At 42.0% G+C, this 21,245-nt stretch overlaps 1 protein-coding gene across 3 annotated transcripts; it reads left to right on the top strand.

Annotated features, from left to right (window-relative positions):
• Positions 1-3,027: 3,027 nt before the first annotated feature.
• Positions 3,028-16,073, top strand: LYSMD2 (LysM domain containing 2). 3 transcript variants are annotated; one of them, XM_064456405.1, is made up of 3 exons: positions 3,028-3,404; positions 7,001-7,126; positions 8,346-8,485. In XM_064456405.1, exons 1-2 carry the CDS (start codon positions 3,207-3,209, stop codon positions 7,097-7,099), a joined length of 297 nt encoding a protein of 98 aa, XP_064312475.1. In that variant the 5' UTR covers positions 3,028-3,206; the 3' UTR covers positions 7,100-7,126; positions 8,346-8,485. The 3 variants fall into 3 exon arrangements, with proteins under 3 accessions (XP_064312475.1, XP_064312476.1, XP_064312474.1); XM_064456404.1 differs by lacking the exon at positions 7,001-7,126 and adding an exon at positions 15,286-16,073 and having other exon boundaries at positions 3,040-3,404; positions 8,346-8,683; XM_064456406.1 differs by lacking the exons at positions 7,001-7,126; positions 8,346-8,485 and adding an exon at positions 15,286-16,073 and having other exon boundaries at positions 3,033-3,404.
• The last annotated feature ends 5,172 nt before the right edge of the window (positions 16,074-21,245 follow it).

The following is a 21,245-nucleotide window of genomic DNA, read 5'->3' as shown; positions in this document are numbered from 1 at the left end:
TTCTAGTTTCTTCTGTAACTCATTTTCAATGCATAATAAAAACACAGGTAAAACTGGGTTACCTAATTTAAGCTCTGGCTCAAATTTTTAACTCAATTTTTTTGTTTAGAGGGTATTCACTTTATGTAGAGAAAAGGCAGACAGCTAATCAGATCAAGTATCTTGGCAACATCCCAGATCCAAACATTTCTCCTGCTATAATATAGATTTTGGGCTAAAAAACAAACATCTCCACAAATTGCTGATGCCAAGAAAAGACAACCCAGCAACTCCAGAAGAAAAAAAACCTCGTACATATCCTTGAAAAGGTTGATTATAAAAACAAAGCTTTCAACATTAAAATATCTGTGGTATCTTTATACTAATGCAAGGGATGCTGCTGCTGTTCTCGGAGTTGTGACAGATGATTTAAAGTGTATTGCACACACTTCACATATAAATAGAATTTAAGATAACATTAGAAAGATTAATTCTGTCTACCATTAGTGCAACTGTCAAACACATTTTCAAACTAATTGATATGGTATGTTCAGCTCATCGACTTGGTAACATTAAACCCCGTTTCCATTTTATTGAACTGCACCTCCCCTTTACTAAAAGCCATTTTAGCTGAAATAACTGGTCTGAGTAATTCCAGTTCTAGGCAGGCATCCAGATGTTTGTAATTTCCATTGATCAGCCTTAAGAGGCTGAAGCTAAGCCATGACTCCACACTGCACATGCAGTAGACATTTTTAATAAATGCTGACCTGCAGTTCAGCTCTTGTGCTAGGTGGGTCACGGGTGAATTGCTGATGCAGCCCAGCAGATCGAGGAGCTTCACAAGGAATTGAAAGGACAGAGGTGTCACAGTTTGGTGCTCTCTTTCTATAGCTGGTATAACCTCAACTCGACATCCCTAGGGAAGCCTCCAACTTCACAAATATACTGTAGAACTACAGAAAAATTAAAGTTAATATTTTCTTGCCATCAATTTATATAATCTCTTGTCCTGTTCTGATCTATCTACTCATTGCCTACAGTTCCTCTGTTTGGACACTATAGGATTGTCACATTGTCTTCTCTCATGTGATGACGGTGTGCTGATGTGTCATTCCTTATCAGTAACTCGTGTATCTTGCAGAGCAGCTTCTATATTTTCCTAACTTACGCCTGGAAACTTGTAGCCAAATTAGCAACCTTTGTCACATCTGCCTTGAGTTCTGTACCGTGTTCCTTGGAGAGACTCCATGATCTACCCACTGAACACAATTAATCTAAAAACCACAACTAGATGTTATGTCAGTTGATACACTTTGTTTTTCCAAACAATTATGTGAATATGGGCTGAGGAATGCTGCGGTTATTGCATAAACCAATTAAGATGTCTTGAATGTCTCTCTCGCTTAAGTTTAAGCCAGAAGTCTATCTTTCTAGCACTTCTCAGAAAAAAAAGAAATTATATCAAACTGGGTGTTTGTTACACATACACCACCACACAGAATCACAGTGAGGGTGAGGTTGGACATGACCTCTGAAGGGCATCATGTCCAATACCCCTGCTCAATTATAGTCACCTAGAGCAGGCTTCCCCGGACACTTCTTGCTATTTTGGTACATATTGTGCCTGTACAGGATGCACACACGTGCACTATATAGATGTAACACAGTTTTTGTATAAAACCTCAGTTAAGTAATGATGGTTCAGCTTTCAAAGAAGGCCTGTGCATGGGCTTGCCGATAAGTACTCACTCAAAACACTGCTATTACATTCATTTAAAAATAACATGGCTTTTCTAAATCCTGTTATTTGTCATTAGTCACTAGTTTTCCTCAAATGAATTTTCCCACTTACTGTTATTCCAACAAATCTGGCACACGGCTACACTTTTGTATTTCACAGAATGGTAGGGGTTAGAAGGGACCTCTGGAGATCATCTTGTCCAACCCCCCGGCTTGAGCAGGCACACCCAGAGCAGGGGCACAGGAACGCATCCAGGCAGGGTTTGAATGTCTCCAGGGAAGGGACTCCACAGCCTCCCTGGGCAGCCTGTGCCACTGCTCTGTCACCTTCACAGTAAAGAAGTTTTTTCTCATATTTAAGTGGACTTTCTGTGTTCCAGCTTGTGCCCATTGCCCCTTGTCCTGTCATTGGACACCACTGAAAAGAGTCTAGTCCCATCGTCCTGACACCCACCCTTTAGATATTTATAAGTATTGGTAAGATCCCCCCCCCCCCCCCCCAGTCTTCTCTTATCCAGGCTGAACAAACACAGGTCTCTCAGCCTTTCCTTGAAAAGGAGGTGCTCCAGTCCCCTGATCATCTTGCTATCTGTCTGCTGGACTTGCTCAAGCAGTTCCTCAAACTGCCTTAAACTACACTCAGGGATTGGGGTTTTTTTTTGTTTGGTTGGGTTTTTTTTTGGTGTGCGTGTGTGGTTTTTTTGGTTGTTTTTTCCCTAACTTCGCTTCTCCGTCTCAGCAACAAAACGTACATTACCAAGGCTCCCAGCTGACCACTGAGGTTAAGTCTCAACACCCACCAGTACCATGCTCGCTCCTTTGTAACTACTACGAGAAATCAGCAAATCTCTCCTAGAGTAATACAGATTTTGGCACCCGGCACAAAAAATCGTGCCCGTTCTTCTCGGCAGGCGACTAACAAACCCCACGGCCCGACGGGACGCCGCTGTTCGCGGCCCGCGCCGTTCCCCACTCCCGCCTCGCCGTGGGGGCCCCGGGCCCAGGCGCGCTGCCGAGGCGGGGGTGGCTCTAGGGCAGCGCAGGGCGGAGGCCCACGCTGGGCAGGGAGGGCACTCTTCAAAGCGGGGTGCGCGGAAAGAGGGAACGCCTTCGCTTGGTAACTCTTCCTACGGAAACGTGAACTGCGTATCAGCCTGAGCATCGGCCAAGCGCGTCACGGCCAGCCGGGCCCCGCCGGTGCTAGTGCCCCTACCACACCATCGCTCCTCCAGCCACGCAGTCCCCCCACTGCGCAGGCGCACCGTCAGGCCTCCAGCTGGCATGGGCATGCGCGCTGCCCCCGCGCACGCGGCCTCTCCCGCTGCCGGCGGCTGCGCATGCGCGGCAAGGTTGCCGCGAGCTGAGGCGGACCGGGTCGATCTTCCGCCGGCGGCGGCGGCGCCTGGGGAGGCGGGTGCGCGCGCCATGCCCGGTGGGGCGGCGGGGCCGGCGCGGGGCCGCGGTCGCTGAGGCGCGGCGGGAGCATGGCCGAGTCGCTGCGGGAGGAGCCGCCGGGCGGGCCGGAGTCAGAGGCCGAGCTGTCACAGCGGCTGGCCCGCACCAAGGCCCGCTCGTACGGCAGCACGGCGAGCGTGGCGGCGCCGCTGGCCGAGCGCTACGTGGAGCACCGGCTCAGCGCCGGGGACACGCTGCAGGGCATCGCCCTCAAGTACGGCGTCACGGTAAGGCGAGCGCCGCCGGGGCGGCCTGCCGGCCCGGGGAGCCGGAAAGGCGGCGGGGCGAGCCGGAGAGGGCTCAGCCCAGGGCCGGTAGTGGAGGCCGGCGCGTAGCTGCCAGGCCCAGAAACTAACGGAGACCAGTGGGGGAGATGCACCGGAGTTGAAAAATAGCCGGGAGAGTGCAGGATAAAGTTGTCCCGTAGAGCGTTTCCCACCCGCGGCGGGCGGAGCAGTCAAGTCTTGCCGGGGATACGGCGCTAGTTTTACTTTCAGTATTTAAGACGCTGGCATCGGAACGTCGTGGCCTGCCTGGAGGGGTCAGCGCCTGCTTCTGATGGCCAACGGCTGGAAACCAAGAGCGGCCGGGCTGGCCGGTGCCCCCTCGGAGGGGAGGTGCGCTGGCTCCCACAGAGCAGGCCTCTGCCCGCGGGAATTCACCGTTATGCTCACCTCAAGTTTAATTACATTGGTTTTTAATCGATCTTGAAAAGAATCATTTGGAGGTTATCACATTTACTGTGACAAGAAGAACGATCTTCTAATGGTTTCAGGGCTAAAAATTCTTCCCTTGTCATCTATCTGCTAGCCTAGAGGTGATTTACAACTGATTTGAAAGTGTTGCTGCTTTTCTGCTCTCTTCCTGTAAAGAAGAAAGTTCACTTGTGTGGAAAATGTAGAAAAGCTTGTGCCTGCCTAAGACATGCTGGGTCTAATAGGGTCTACCAGCAGGCCCTAACACACTACCCTTCCCCACAGAGCAGAGCTGACCTGCCCTACCTGCCTTCCAGCTTATTTGGGGCCCATTGAGCTGACATAACTGTATGCAGCTTCAGTAGTCCCCACATGCAAAATTGCTTGGGGCTAAGCAGCTGATGAGCTTAACTAACAGCATGCTATCAGTGCACAGTCAATGTCACTTTCACATCAGCTGCAAAGAGCACCTTCCAGTGGGGCTCTTTCTAGAAAATAGGTACAGTGCAGTCCTGAACAGGTTCTGACTGGAATGGGTTTCCTTTCCTTCTCTGGTCCTGAAAGATCTACTAAAGCGTACCAGCAGCTTCAACAGCATTCAGCCTTTCCTGTGAAAAGGGTTAAAAGTCTATTTCTCTTACCTTAAGAAAGATCAAGCCACATTTTACCAAATCTTGTTGACAACAGGACTAGTGGTATTTTGGATTTACATTGGTCCACATTAAAACAAAGTTTTGCTCACTACAGGGGTAAAGCAGAGTGACCTAGCTGCTCACTGGATTTGAATTTTTATTTTTGACATCACTTTCCGTAGTGGATAAAATCTGTGGCCTAAGTGATTTAGCTATGTTGTTCTTTGTTCAGCAGTGTATTTGCTCACTGCAATAAGTGAAAAATATAAACAGATTACTAAAATAGTAGTTTTCTACAAGGAAGGGCATTTCTAAACATTTTACAACTCCCTTTCAGCTGAAATGAAGTTGTGGATCAAACCTGTAGAGTCTGAAAAAATAGGTTTAAGTTATGAACTTTGTGTACAGTAAGAGTTTAATAAGCTCTTGTGCTAATGATGCATTTAAAGTATAAATGGTGGATTTTTAAAAAACATCTCATTTGTTATTTAACGTTGCTAGTATTCTGTATAAGAAACTAGAGCTGCATCATTATAGACTTGAATTAAGAAAGGTTAAACTGCATGAAATGTCCCTAAGAGCAATGCCAAGTTAGATGAAATCAGCCATTGTGTTTCTACTTTAATGGGTTTCAGCTGAGGTTAGGAATGTATGCAAACATGTTTTGCTTTTAGCAAAGTGAAGAGCAATGACAAGGACTGACTTCCTCTAAAGAGTCATTACATTTGCTTCCTGTATACTTGGCTAGAAGTGAGAGTTGCTGTAATAGGAACATCAGAATTATCTTTGGCTGCCATTGCCTCCAGTATTACTGATTTTAGAAGTTTCCCCCCCGCGGTTTTCCTTGCTGGGAGTTACTCTGCACCAAAAGACATGCTGTCGAGTGCTTGCCTTGGCATGACATACCATAGGCAGTTTAAGACAACGTTGGTGGGGGAAGAGAGAGATACCAGCATGCTTTGTTTGGCCTCATCCTCTGTCCTTCACCCCAACATCACATATTTCTACTACTCTTGTATGGCTTGTGTTCATTAGATCTTCCTTTGAACACCGTTGGGTAAATTAACACTGGGATTTAATGTTTAGCATCGTATTTATGGTTCAGCTGGAGTGCTGTTTTCCATCATACAAAGGTATCCCCTTTGAGGGGGGAAGAAAGAGGACTATTTGTTTGTCAGTAGAAGCAGTTTTGATGGATTAGTTCAGCACCACTTTATGCATTAGTGCAGCTTCATTTAAAATAGAAAGAACAAAGGCTCTAGCACATACTTTCACTATTATAGGGTTGTAGCTAACAGAAATTAGTTCTGTTTTCCTAGCACTAAGAAAACTATTGTTAAATCCTGCTCTCCATACCCCTGTGAATGTAGGGAATCATATTGAGTTGTAGCAGGAGCAGTATATATTACACATATTGAGTAACCTGCTGAAGGCTGAGGAATGTTCTTTTTAGAACAAAGTATTTCCCATTTAATTCCTACTCAATGCAGTGGTGCACAGTCTTCCAAATGCCACAAGATGCTATTTAAAAGGTATTTGAGGAATAAGTAACCAGAGGATAGAGAACAGCAGTACAGTGCATTATTTATCAGCTATTGAATCATCACCTTCCGACTCCCTGTAGTAGAGATCTCAGTTTTCAGCTTTTGTGTTGTATTTTGAGAAAAGCTCCAGCTAGGATTTTAAACAATTTTTGATACCCATCTAGACAGACAACTTTTAGACAATTTGACAATTGGCATTTAAACTAGCATCTGATGGCCATTATAGGTCTCATTAGTAAGTCAGATGAAGCTTCCTTTATGCCCTACAGATGGTACTCAGCTTGGGAGAGAACTTAGACATACACCGTGTAGTGTGTAAGGCTAACTAAAAATAGTTTCCAGGCTTCAGGAACTGGAAGAATAATGAGCTTCTTTTACTTGAAGTGGTATCTTACTATCACACCAGATATTAGTTATTCAGCTTTTGAAAGTGATTATTAAATCTAATCATTCCATCATCTTAGCCATCTGCAACAATAGGTTGGGGTTGTCTTAGTAGTAGAGAATTCTACTTAGAAGCAGAGAATACCATTTTGGTCTACTTAATGGCTTGAAATAGCTTACTGCTGAGCTTTACTGCACCATTTTTACTACTGTCATTCTCCCAGACCACCTAGGCTTTCTAGAGAGAATGTCCTGTTTATTTTTATGGAGAAAGATTTCATCAGGCTTCCAGGACCCAAGCGAATGCATCCATACATGACACCAGATCTATAATGGCACCGTAGCAGATATTCTTACCACACAGTACAGGTCTACATTGCGTGCAGGAGTTCATTCCAGTTCTGCAAGTGGCCACACAGTCTCACATCTGCACAGATAAGACAAACTTACCATCTCTACTGTTCTCCCTTGGTTTTAGACAGCTTCACCTGCTAGTATGTTCAGGGTAAGAAATGCACAGGCATGTTCACCCATTATTATCTGTTAACAATGGTCTTTTCTTTTGCAGTTAGGAAGGACTCCAGGTAGCATCAGAGCAAAGTTTAAAGAGTTTAAGACTGACAAGCATAAGATGGTAGAGCAATTTTTTTCATCATCTGAGTGCTGAACTGAAGATACTTCAGACTTTGCAGTTGTGAGTGGCCGTGCTTAGAGTACTCAGCTTTTTCTGAGCTATTATACTAGCAGCAAGACTCCTATTATTACAAGGCTTAGTCTTTATTCTTATCAGTTTAGCTCCATTTAATTTAATAAAAATAAATAACTTGTAATGCAGGCAAGAGGCATTTTCAGTTCTCTTTATACCTGTTTTCAAGCAGGTTTTGTTTAGAGTACATTTATCATTGCAGTACTGTAGCAATTAGGGATTTCTGCTTATTGCAGTCACCCTGGGACCAGAAAAGTAATTTTTCTTTCTTTCACTTAGGACTTTTCATAATGGAATAATGAGTTCAGGTTGTAACTAAAGCTTAAAGTCACATACATGGATACTGATTTCTGTGCTTTTTTAAAAGCTTACAATTGAGAAATATGAGGCTAGTTTAACTGTTACCCAAAGTACTTCTTACTGACGGTAAATACTTTTAATGCAACTTAGACTCAACAGTTATGTGGTAGCTGTTACCATGCATTATTTACATACATGAGGCTGCTGTTGATCATGCTGTAGATTCAGTTTACTGGATAAATTCGGCCACTAGTCTATGCAGCTGCATTACAAAGTGTTTAATTCATGTCACTGCCTGACTTCTCACTGAAAATCAGGACTTCATCTGAAGTCTGAATTTTGTACATCAGCTAGGGGGGGAAAAATACTATGGATGAGTCATACACTGCTCTTCCGAGACTTGTGGTGCTCACTGTTTGTAACTAGCATGTCCTAGAATACTCAAGGTAACTTTATTGCCCCTTGTTTGTATATGCGTGCTTTTTACCAGATAGTTCACCTATAGCAGCTGCTAGCAGTTCTGAGCCTTACTCTAACATAAATCCAAATCAGCAGCACTTTTTGCAATAGAATTTTTATACTCTGGCAAGTTGTTCCTGTGAGCCTGTGTAGAGATTGGAAGACTGTTCAAGAAAAGCATCTTTAGGTAGTGCAACACTTCAGAAAGACCAATATTTTGGGGTCAAGTCTACGTAAAAGGAAGAAGCTAGGGTGTCGAGTTAAGAAGACTAAGGCAGAGCATACACTCTGAAATCACTTTGAATGAAAAAAATCCTTCCCTGAAGTCATTGCTGCTGCAAAGAAAGTATAGATTTATTTTAACTAAAGGTTACTGCACTACTTCAGAAAGTTAGTACTTTACACTTTGCCAAAACCTAATAACTTACATTTTTCCTATCTTTTTCAGATGGAACAAATAAAGAGGGTAAATAAACTGTTCACTAATGACTGTATATTTCTGAGGAAAACCCTGAATATTCCTGTTATATCAGAGAAACCATTACTGTTCAATGGACTTAATTCACTGGAGTCTCCCGAGAACGAAACTGTTGACAACTCTCCTTCTTGTGATGAAGGACTAGTGACAGTTCAGGAAGAAAGTAGTTCTTCTCCCAGTCCTCAAGAGCCTGACAATCAGCCCACTGCACCAGAAGAACTATCTGCCAAAGATTTCCTACAGAGATTGGACTTGCAGATTAAGTTATCCAAACAAGCAGCCAGAAAACTAAAAGATGACAATGTCAGGTAAATGCCACTTTTAGTATTAAGCCTCTTAATCTCATCCTGAAGCTTTTTAGTCTAAGTCGAACCTTCTTTGTGCAGTATCTCAGGCAGCATCTGTAGTTTTAATTTGTCAACAGCAGGTCTATGCTGTTATCATGCACCGGTTACATTCAGAGCACACCATTACCAGATGCCTTGATATGGCAGTTGTAAAGGCTGTCTCACAATACATTGTTTATAGAATAGCAATAATAGTCTATAAAAGCTAGAAAGCCAGTATTCTCCAAGATGTCTTGCTATGTAAGTGGGCAACTATTTAAGCAGACCCATAGTTTTCCGTGAAGTGCTAAGCCAAGGCCTATGTGGACGGTGATTGCATACAGCAAGGCATGATTGCATTTTTCTTCTGTCCCAAATTGCCTCATAGTTGTGTAAATATTCTCCATGTTGCAGATTCAGTTAAGCTATCCTACCTCCTTTCCCTATGCAGTCCTTCCTGTTGTAGACTTCTGTCATTTCTTCAGTATTTCTTCTACAGCCAGGAGGTCCCGCACACTTTACTCATAGAAAAAGCAGTACCTTTTGACCTCTCTGCAGCAGTGATTATCCCCTCATGTATGCAGGCAACCCATGGAGAGTACAGAAAGACTGAGAGCAAGAATGGACTTCAGTAGTGTTTGTTTTCCCATGTCCTTGGAACAAGCTTCCTCAGCTTGTTCCCAAGCAGTCTCTTGGGCTGGTTGTCTGGCCTGTTTATTCTCTGCAGAAATTGCTTGAGTGGGTGATGCCAAGGCAGCCTTTCTCATGAAAATAAAAGGTGTTGCTGCAGGGGATCACTTCTCTTACTAAAGAGAGGTTATGCCTGCAGATACGTACTTTGCTTTGTAAGTCTGTTTAATGCAAAAACTTCTTCCGTCACCCTGGTTCACTTCATATAGTCTGATTTGGGGTGCAAGCAACATACTTTTCATGTTAAGAAGAGAAGTAACCTTTCAGGACCAAATCTATTGGGCAGAGAGTACCTTCATTTCTTTAATAAGTTAAGGAATTATTTCAGCAACTTAAAAACTTTGTTCAATAGACAAAAATTTAAGGGGGGGCAGTATATTGCATTTAGCAATTGGGTAAGACTCATTTGGAGAAACAGCTCATAAGACAGCTTAAGGTAATTCATTACCTGTTGCATTCCACCTACAGCTCTCCATTGCCAGAAGGACACTGGTTTAGAGCTACAGTCTCACGGAAGGCTGGAATACTTTCGCATCATCTTAACACACTTGTCAATTATTTTCTCCTAACTTGATTATATGAAAGGCGGAAAATACTGCTGGAACTCAGATCCTTCTCTGTTCAAACTCATTCACTTACATTGTTGTATCTGAAACCACGTAGAGCATCTATCAAAGTGTGCTGTTGCTGACTCTGAGATCATTAGACATATGAATCTAACACAGATTAGAGTAGGTGTTGACCCAGCAGTTAAACTGGGTGACATGAAACCACAGTCCCTTCCAGAGGAAGGCAATTATTTTAACATCCCTTCAACGAAATAACATGCTAATTTACAGAAGGAAATTCACTTAGACCTTGCTGCACCGTGTGCAGAGGCAATACAGTGAGAGTGACACTGCACAAATAGTCCACTGATACTACTAATATCCATTTCCTGTACTGCTAAAGTTAACACTTAGGCAATGAGAGCCTGGTACCAAATTTCCTCCCAAGGAATAATGGATGCAGGAGGATGAGTTACTTGCCCACCTTCTGTTCAGATTTAGCAGGTAATTTTGTTAATTATGCATAGACCACAGATTTTTATTGGTCTTGATGCTACAGGAATCACAAAATACAAAGCTGCAGGCCACCTGCTGAGCAGGGTATTATCCAAAGCTTCTGAAGAGAAAAGCTTCCTGTACGTCTGATAAAGTCTTCATAATGTCATCTTCTACCCCACCATCTCTGGCTTTCAGTCATGGCTCACAAAAGACATCCTTGCCTTATCCTTTCCAACTGTGTTCAGTCCTTTACAGTGTGACAGGAAGTGCTAGAGGACCAAAGTGAATGTTTACTCCTTGCAGAGAGCAGGGGTAGAGGGAGACCATTACCAAAAGCCCTGGGGATACTTCTCAGCTGTGTTCCATCAATGGTATTTCTGGGCCCACACTGAAAGGTCACAACACTCCTTACTCTGCTCCAGCAGCTCCCAGGAAACCCTCCTGCCTAGACTTTTCTTGTCCCTTGCTTGGAGCAGGAGGCCTTGAAAGTTGGACAGCCATCATGATAGTAAACAAGCGGCATGAATACACAAATTTTAGTGAAAGCCATTTATGAAATTAAGAGGGCCGTTTCCGGCTACTTTGGCCTTCTGTATTCAGATTGCTTTGTGAAGGCCTATTTACAATGTGACATGCACCAACACTGCAGTTTACTTAGGTGCCTGTTTGAGGGTAAAAAAGGAGTACCTAGAGTTACATCTACTACCACCAAAAGGGACATGGGAACTAAGAAAACTGTAAGCAGAAGCACACTATCAGTTCCAGAACTCAAAGAGTCATAACTTCTCACCATACTGCGAGCCTGATTTGACAGATGAAGAGAATCATGACATCTCTTAAATTGCTCTTTACTTTGGTCTCCCTTATGGTTGCCAAGAATGCATGCACATACACACACTGATTCTGATCAAACTGTACAGGCAGTTGCATAGACAGAAACTGCCTTGTGCTACAAAGACAGCTTAAGGTGAATTACATTGTTTAATCATAACTTTAAGTCACTCTTTTAAGTGCTCTCAAAGGAATAAAGTATATTAACCTCTAAAGTCAGCTTCTTCCCAGCTAAAGCCTCTTGCTGTTAGGTAGAAAAATTGAGGAGCGCATAGGTGCACTTAGACCAGATATTAAACTTTAATAGCCATGCAATTAGATGAGCATTAAAGGTTATAGAATGTGATCCACTCAGTTTGTACCAGCTGCCTTTTGCTATTAGAGTTTATGTAAGCATATGGCTAGATTGGCATGTAATACTACTTTTACTAGAGAGAGTTTCACTGAGCAAAGAGTCATTGGTTAATGAATCCCCCAGTCAGGCGTATTTACCCAAGAGGCAGTAAGACTTGTTTTTGTTTTGAGCAATGCTTTTGTAATATACCAAAAGAAATGCAAAAGTATTAATGTAGTTGGTTGTAGCATGTTGCTTACTCATATATTTGCATATTAGGGAAGAATACCCATTATTAGTTTTATCTACACGTGGAAGAAAAGCTGCTTGTAATAGTTTGAGAAAATCCGGTAGTGCTTCATCTTTCCCAGGAGACCGTTATGCATGTTTTCGGATGCCAAAACTGAAATTAAGTTTAGTGATGCTTTTTGTATCAGATAGTTGAACACCAGAGGTTTAATGCAGGTCTTTATAGAGCCCTTAATATTTTAGCTGGGTACTGTGGTAGGCTAGAACACTAGGGCCATACACTGTGCTTCTGGGACAGGTCACATCTTTCTGCATTTGCCTTTTAGTGACTTATTTTCAAAACCCTGTAATTGAATAGAGCCACTCTAATCATTATTACTTACACAAGCCAATACGGTTTGCACAACTGGTGTGCAGCACTGGACAGAACCATGGAATCATAGAATAATTTAGGTTGGAAAATGACCTTTAAGATCAAGACCAGCTGTAAGCCTAACACTGCCAAGTCCACCGCTAAGCCATATATTGTCACCTGCTCAGTTGCCTTGACCTGAACCTAGGAAAGAGTAGGGTGCTGAGGCATTTGAAACTGATAACTAATTGAGTTAATTTGCCCCGTAATTTTTCACTATCATTGGCTATGAGCTAAGAAAACAGGTACATCAATAAAGGAGGCTGCCTGTGGAGAATCCCGTCTTCAGAATTCCAAAAGCTATTAACTCACAAACTCATATTGCTGCCTTGTTTAATTGTGGATTCTAGAAGCATCCAAACACTGGATTTGAGTTTACTTGTTCACACTCAGATGCACTTGGTCTTACAGAAGCGGTTAATAGCATTTTTTTGTTGTTGTTGTGGCTGAATGCATACAAGAGCTTGCAGTAGTTGTCTTTCAGTTCCTGTAATCTGATGGGCAAAGTAGCAACAGCAAACAGGAAGAGACAGCACTACAAAGCTTAGTAATGCTGTGCTGTTCCTTTCCCTTTGCCTGAAGGAAAATGTTGCAGCAACTTACTACTTTGCTATTTTAAGCATCTTAAAAATGAAGGAATTTGTTTGGTCATTAAGCATATACTGCCACGTTGTTGCTTGCGGGCCACGGGTCAGAGCTACTACTGTGTAATTTTATTTCATATAAAGCTTGTCTTGTTTGTAAGCCATCAGAACAGAGTTGTACTTGCTATGTACAGTTCTGAAGATCTGCGTTAGTAATATTTCCTGGCCACTACCTTGGTTTGGAGTAACTTCTTGTAGACTTCATCACATAGCCTGGGACTGCAGCCTGGGACAGGTTACAAGCTGTTCTTGCCAACCCTTACTGCCAGCTACAGCATGCCCAAGCCTGGGTCAGAAATTTGTCTTGCACGTTACAGTCAGTCACTGCTTTGCTTAGGTTCAAGCATGGTGACCTACTACCTGGTTCTTAGTCCCTGCCCTGTACAGAAACCCCTCAAAGCTGGCTGCAACTCAAGTGCCAGTCTTCTGCCCTCTGCTGACAATTGCTAGGTAAGAGCCCATGGTCCAAGTGCATATTCACAAGGGAAGGGGAGACGAACAGCTTAGACTAGCTGTTTTGTTACTTTTGATCACTGAAGACCTGTTGATGTAACATCACTATTTCAACTCTTCAGTTCTCCATATTCATCCCTACTATCCACCGCAATCAACTGCAGCTAATTTTGGTCCAGTGTTTGGCTGTCGCCATGTCATGATGAATGTTATTCCTATATTAAGGCTTTCAAGACAAAACAAGACTAAAAGGCCGATTCTGACAGCCTCTGATTACAACAAAGGTCTTTTTGGTGTACCTCTGCCACATGTCATTATCCTAAAAGGGGAAACATAAGAAAACTAAGAAGTACAAAGTGATTTTCAGTGTATAGCATAGAAAGTAAGCTTCTCCACTACTGGACAGTCTAAGCTCTGAAGATACAGAAGTTCTCCTTCATCCTTACGAACTATCAGGAGATAGCTTTTTGCAACTGTGTTCTGAGCATATGTGGCTAGAAACCCATTGCCCCAGAAGGGCATGTGTCAGAGCTTCAGATTATACCTTTTGAAATACTCAGCTTCAGCCAAGTAGTTATGGTTGAATTTTACAGTCCTGCAGTCCAGTCTTACAAGCTTGGTATGTTGACAGGTTCCAATTCTGAAAAAAAGTTTTTAAATGTATTGTCTTGAGACACTTTATATATCAAAAGTGCTTTAGTGCTTGGAGGAGGGCCATGAAGGTGGTGAAGGGTTTAGAAGGGAAGTTGTGTGAGGCGCGGCTAAAGTTACTCAGCTGGTTGATTAGTTTGTAGGGTTCTTTCCTCTGATTCTATTCTAGGGGGGCTATGTGAAATTTACCTTGTACATAATCATGTTTAGAAGTTAGTAGGGAAGAGTCTGCATGGTTGGTGTTCGAAATACTACTGAAATATATAGTTTTTACTGTAAACCATTATTAGACTATTTGAATAACTGTACCTTTGTATGGAGGCAGACAGTATTAAAAATAACTGAAATTCTTTTAAGCTCACAGTGTGGCAAATGTTAAGTCTTTCTGTTCTCACCAGAACACTAAAATTGGCAGCAGCTTTAAGAATAGGCTCTGAGGAACATAATTTTGAAGCTACAGTAGCAGAAAACAATCATCTTTGGAGAACATGCATGCTTGAATTAGTACTGGATGCTGCACTGCAATAGGTTTGCATAACCACTTTTGTCTTTTTTAAAAGGCAACATTGTCAAGTAAACAGTAGGCAGAAAGATTTTTCCTGAGGATTTTTTTAATAGCAACACTACTTTGGTTTATCCAGTCATTGCATTAACAATAGCACTTGTGGGCAACTATTTCCTCCTAAGAAAATCCAAGTGATCAGTCTCAATATTGATTGATGCACAGGAAGTATATATACATTAAGGATCCCACTCAAGGAATGTCCTTGCAGTATCAAGACACAGACCCAGCTACCACTATGGTAGACTGCTCCTGTTCTTGCCTCACTTGGTCCATCTGCACCCCCTGCCATTCAAAAGGCTGAAACAAACCTAGAACTAAGCTTGCTTTTCTTTAAAAAAAAAAACCAAAAACTGAAAGCAACGGTATTAGAACTCCAGCATGCCGGCCACTTGTTTATCCTTTACAGTATTTCTTATTGATTTGGCGCTGCAATGTTAAGAGTAGTTTGTTAAACACTAAATATGTTCTGATTATGTTGAACTTAAGCTGCTTTACTTGTTCTTAGCATTCTGTTCTTGCAACAACATGATGAGAACTCCAGCGATGTCTAATGAACAGTAGTGTACTGCAGGTAGCACTGCTGTTGGGCAATGCCAGTCTTACCTATTTTGATCCATTAGGAAAACTGGTTATCTCAACAGCAAAACTGTAATGCAAATGCAGATGTGGTATGTTCCTGATCTGATGATTATGATCATTTTCTTTTTAGAGAGGAGGAGGATGAGGAAGGTCCCTATGCAACTTCTTCGTATCACCACTAGAAGACAGATGTGATGGCCTGAAAACTTTCCATGAAATCAGTTCTTAAAGAACTAAATGGTCAATAATTCAAAAACCAAGTCTTTTGGACTCATCGTCTTGATGTACTTAAAACAAGTCATGAATGGGTAATTGCACTGAAATTATGACCTCTTCTGCCTTCCGTAGGTTAATGTCTTTATGCTATATCAACAAGGGTTTAAGCCTTCCGAAACTAGCAATGGCCTTTATACCCTTTCTGTGCAAACAGTAGCATGGTAGCAACAATATATCCTTGAGGTCACCTTTATGCAGGATGTTGATCTTTAGCAAAGATTTTGTAAATACTTGTGAAATTTGTTTTAAGTATTTAAAAATATTAAATAAGTTTGCTTGTCAATGACAAAATATGAAAATAATAGAAGTTTACTTAATCTGTAAACACAGGCAAGTTCTCTGTGAAAATTTTGTCTATTTCAGCACTGCAGAACTTGCCTCTGAACTCTGTGTGTCTGTGTGTGGTTATGATGCAGTCCTAGAAAGGGAATTCAACTTGTTTTATTAGTTAAAGCCCTTATGGTTAAACAACTGTTTGTAAATTGGATTTCTGCTAATAAAAGGGAAGAGTTACAGCAAGAGATTTTTCTTTGTGAGATATGACATTGGAATCAGATGTGCATTCTTGTGTGCGGTTATATTTTGTGTGGTTTTAATTTAATAAATACAAAAATACCAATGTCTCTGTTCATAATGAAGCCAGCTTGGTTCTAGTTTGTTTTTTGTGAAGAATGGTTTGTCTAGTTACAATGGCTATTAGATGCTAATTTTACGGCAAATAATGTCCTTTACTTCTACGATATAGCTCACCATCCTAAACAAGACCTGTAAGAACTATTCGATCTAGTGTGTAGTCAAGAAAACGGTACCAAGATTAATAAGAGCCACACTGGTAAGCCTTCACTGTTCTGAGAAGAGATGCGAGCATTCAGGTCTGCCAGTGGACCCCACCTGAAGCTCAGGAAGGCAGAGTGCAGACTGCATTCACTCTTTGCCCTGAAGTTAAGGTATTAACAAATTCTTGTTAAGCATCGTACAATTTTCCCTCAAGAGCTCAATAAGAGGCTGTTTCCTGTATATCAGCTCATTTCTATAGTTTATTGCTCTCTCAAAGCAAAAACTTTCTGCAATACATTAAGATGGAAGCAATACAGAAAGTTACATTGTTTCACTAAAACTAGAAATAAAAACTCAAAGCCAGGCAGAAATTGATATTTCCCTTGAACTTGCAGGAACTCAGATCAGGTAGGCTCATTCAAATCATCTCTAGCTCTGGTCCTAAAGAGGAGTTCTGCAGTGGCACGTGAATTAACAAGAAGAGGGAAAGCTTAGAGTGAATAAAAGTAAACATTGATTTTTCTTGAAGAGACTAGTGAATTGGTTTTAGGTCTTGTATCTTTCTTAAATTGGGATTTGTATCTATTCCTTACAAGATAGTAATTTCTACAGTTGTCAGTTAATTTCAGTAGGATGTTACCGGAGTGAGAATAAACTGCTTTTCCAAATGCAATCCTACCTTCAAGCCCAGTTATGTTTTATAATCCTACAGAAAAATTTAGTCCCTTTCTACTAAGGACTCGCTGTTGTAATTGTAATACCCTCACCTATCCAGCACATGCAAGTTCAGTGTGCTTTGCCAAGCTGGCCAGAAGCACAGCTTTCCCTGCACAGCCAGCACAGCTCTGGCAGCCACACAAGGCTGACCAAGCTCCTGGTGGAGCTGCATTTCGCTCCATCCTTCCCAAGAGCACTGTTGTGCTTGTGGAGGACTGTCGGGACAAGCAATGGAAAATTGGTGATGCCATTTATGTCTACTTTTCCTGACTGAGAAAGCTATACGGAAGTGCAAGGGAGGAAGCAGCTGTGCCAGCCTGGAGGCATGGCTGTGCAGAGACCCACCGCCACATGCCCTTCCGCTGAGACGCAGGCAGATTTCAGCCCAACCCCACAGCTCAGGCCAGCAGCACCTTGATCGACCCACAGCATCTCTGGAAACCCTGACTGCACCGGCACCCAGCACAGCATCCATTGCAAAACCATGAACATGACCAGCAGAGGTGCCTAACCTGCCTGTCCCACACACGCATCTTCCCCCAGGGAAGATTTCAACACCACCATTCAGCGTAACAAAGGCTGCCTGCGAGAGGCCCTACCTTGCTGGCCGTGGCCCCAGAGCTGGTCTCCACTCCTTGCCTGCTACACAGGCACTTCACAGCACCCCAAAAGCCACACATCTCAGCACCAGGCCAAAGCTTTTGCTTCCACTCCCTCTTCCTTGGCCCTTCCTGCCCTTTTTACCAAAGCCTGTAAGAGCCACTCTCCTCTGCCCTGGAGGAGGCTGCTCCTTGTGGCTGTGGGGCCTCGCAGGGTGCGTGGGGCCTGACAAGCCCCTGGCCACAGCTGGACCCTGGCAGAACCCTGGCACGGCTGAGTCCCTGCGGGGTGGCAGCTGTGGCCAACCTGGCTTTTGCCTGGGTGCTAATTAAATGGGGTCCCCGCAGCCTACTGTAATGTGGGCAAAAAGTTACATTCTGTTGTGTTTAATTAATGCCTGTTGCTGGTTTTCAGGTAGATAGATGTGGTGTTTCATAATCCCTAGGGCAGATACAGGGACTGAATGCCCAATTGTTATGTACAGGTAAAATATTTTTAGAAATTGCTTTACTCTGCCTCAGGAAGTTTCTGGTACCCCTTTATCAGCATGAGGTCCTGTGACCCCGCACCATGTCTGGGCTGCACACCGTGTGTGAGGCAACTGGTAACACATGCCTCCTGGCAGGCACAGACGTACAGCAGGTCTGCTCAACCCTGAGGAAAACAGAGTGATGAGATAAGATGGTGCCTGGAAATTCTCTGTCTGTAATATATTCAGAGTAATTCAAGATGGAATTTTCCTACTCTGTAAAAAAGGGTTTCTTAAGACTCTGAAATAACTAGTGTTTTAATATCTTAATCCACATTGTCATATTATTAATAAAATGTCAGTTTCCTGTATATTTTATATATTGTTTATACATTATCCTGTATATTTTGCTTCTCACTCTTCTTTATTCTTCCTACACTTTTAACTTCATTCTTTTTTTATGTACTTAGATCAGTCCTACAAGGTGTGGTTTAGGGTTGGAATGGGTCAATTTCAGGCAGAAGTGAAGCACACAGTGCAGGTAAAATATTTTGCAGCTATTCTGTGGTGTGAAACCTGCATGGTTGTAGTTTTGGTTTTACGTATTTCTTCATTCAAAACTTGAAAAGTCATAGCATGGGCAGGCTTGGACTAGGATCTTTTTAAATGAAATGCAGGACACATCTGATAAGAAGTTTTCATTTGGGACTCATTTCGATGTGTCTGAAGGCTACTAAATCCCTGTAAATCCAGCTAACCCAGCCATCAGGTGCTGTAGTTGCATTTAACATTCTCAGAGGGGCATGCCCCTTCCTGCAAACATCATGATGAACTATTGCTCCATGGTGCAGGACATCCTCAGAAAGCTGGGCAGTGGATAGAAAAGATGTACCCTCTTTAAGACACAAAAGCAGCCTTGTACTACTGTAGCTTGTAATAAAGTGTTTAATAAAGTACAGTATCAGAAACAATAGTCTAATAGAAAAGCTGAAAAGGTGAATACCATATATATTGTTACATTTTCAGTGATTATTTAGGGACTGAAGGATTTTTGAAGGATCCAGCAGAGATACAAACAACATAGAAACTGCTTTTTGACCATCTAGAACCAGACATGTGCAGATGTTGAAAATACCTTTCTCACCAAGACAAAAGGAAAGCACTGACAGAACACAATTTACTAAGTATGTACTAAACACACTGGCAGCAGATGGCCAGTGCTAATGTGCTCCAAGTGTTCCCTTCAAAATGAGGACTGATCTGTGGTGCAGGTTGAAACTAACGTCACTCGGTTTGATTTTATTTAGTGTAAGTCATTGCCTTTTAGAAATGCAGGATGATTCATCAGGCTGGCTCTGTTTTTCCTGTCTAGTTCTGAAAGGTGTGATTTACCAATAGATGTTCATTTGAGGTACCAGCAATGAAACCAGTATTTGAAGCACTCAAATAACAAGTTTAATGGGCTTGGGCAGGACGGAAAGCGAATTTAGTTTGAAGAACGTAGCTGAGATTGCTCATCGATCTGTCAGAGGGCTTACTGTTTTCTCAGCTGGTCATCAGGTTGGTCTAATTGGTCTACGTATGCACCCGAAATGATGCACAGCAGCAGGGACCACACAGAACAGGTCCAAGAACATGCATACTCTGAACTAGAATCGGGTCATACCCATTGTTTGGACTTCTTTTTTTCTAAATGATGTCATCTATGCTTTGTTGAAGTTATAAAATTTGCAAAATGGAGAGGTTAAAAAATATTGTACTAGCCTATTTGTGGGCAGAAACTGTTCATAATCACGGGTAGCTAGTTGATGACATCTTTCCATTAGTACCGGGCTCCTTCATAGACTCCTGAGATGCCAAAGTAACCTAACTTCCAAGGAAAATTAAAAAATATTATTATACTACTCATTATATTGACAGAAGAAAATTTTCTTTTTTTTTAAAGTAGCCACTGGCGAAGGAAGGTTTGTCCTTTTTGGTTTTTTTAAGTGCAGATCCTAGATCACTACCACTTCCCCAACTGTAAAGGTCTACAGTTAGTTATCTCTCTCCTGATTTGTTTCATAAATCCAAAAGTGCACTTTTACAGTGTGATATTCACATAAGAAAGTAAGTCACAAGCTGTTGCAGAAAGCAACTGAGATCTATAGGGACAAGAAGAAATTCTGTTCTTTGGGAACATAAGCAAATAATAAAAATACTGGAGGGTTTAGATGAGAACAAATACACTGATTCAAACCATCAGGAATTCTGTTTTCCTAATTATTTTCTGCAGTGTTTCAAAGGGACTTTTCAAAGAGAAAGGTTACATTGACTGCATTTCTGCATACAGTTTTCATCTTAAAATAAATACCGCCATTAGTGACCAATACTGCAATTCAGTGATCCATATAGGATATCTATCAGCAGGCAGTGACGTACTTTTTGTATGATAGAAAGCATTCATTGGCTTATGTGTCATCAGTGTTCAAATAGATACGCTGGTAGACCTCATTTATCACATTAATTTAATATTTGTTACCAATAATGTTGTGTTGATAATGCTCAGTCAATAATTTATGTTTTGCAGGGATTCCAAAGCTTACTTCAGCTAGCTAAGAAACATTGATCAAATCTCCTCCTCCTCCTTAATCTCCAACTGTGCTGAGAAAATAAGGAAGGAAGCGGTCTGCCCATTTAACATTTACAGGACTTTGTGCTTTGCAGGCAGTTCTGTAAGACAGCATCTCCCTTCATTGGCAGGCAGACACTGACCTCTGCACCAGCTAACATTCTTTGATTATCAATTTCAGAAGTATCATGAGTTTTTAAAAAATATCAGACCAGGGATAACCTCAATTATTAATGAAGAACCTGTAAGTAAAGAGAACAGAATTTTCCTGGTGCTCATTTAGACAAATGACTGCTCCAGGGGACACATCTCAAGACTTTCACCTTCTGGAACTCAGTTTAAAATCTACTTGTCTAAAAATTTCTTTACTTTTGATCTTGCTTTTATGAGTTCTTCATCCATTCACTTAAATATAAAAGATCTCGTTAACCATTCTTCAAAAGCTCTGTAAGCTGAGGAAGCAGAATGAGTGCGACATTTTTGTTTTCCTTTTTCATTCTTTAGGTACCAAATTCTTGGCTGATGATAGCATATATATGCCCAAAAAATAGTTTTCCAAAATATTACTGCTCAACAGATCAGAAGTCAGTAAACACACCACAGCCTTGATATTCAGCAATGCTGAGATGTTCTTTAACTT

The sequence above is a fragment of the Phalacrocorax carbo genome, chromosome 7 (assembly GCF_963921805.1).
Source record: "Phalacrocorax carbo chromosome 7, bPhaCar2.1, whole genome shotgun sequence".
NCBI lineage: Eukaryota > Metazoa > Chordata > Aves > Suliformes > Phalacrocoracidae > Phalacrocorax > Phalacrocorax carbo.
The sequence above is the reverse complement of the archived record's forward strand: the minus strand, read 5'-3'. Positions and strand labels throughout refer to the sequence as shown.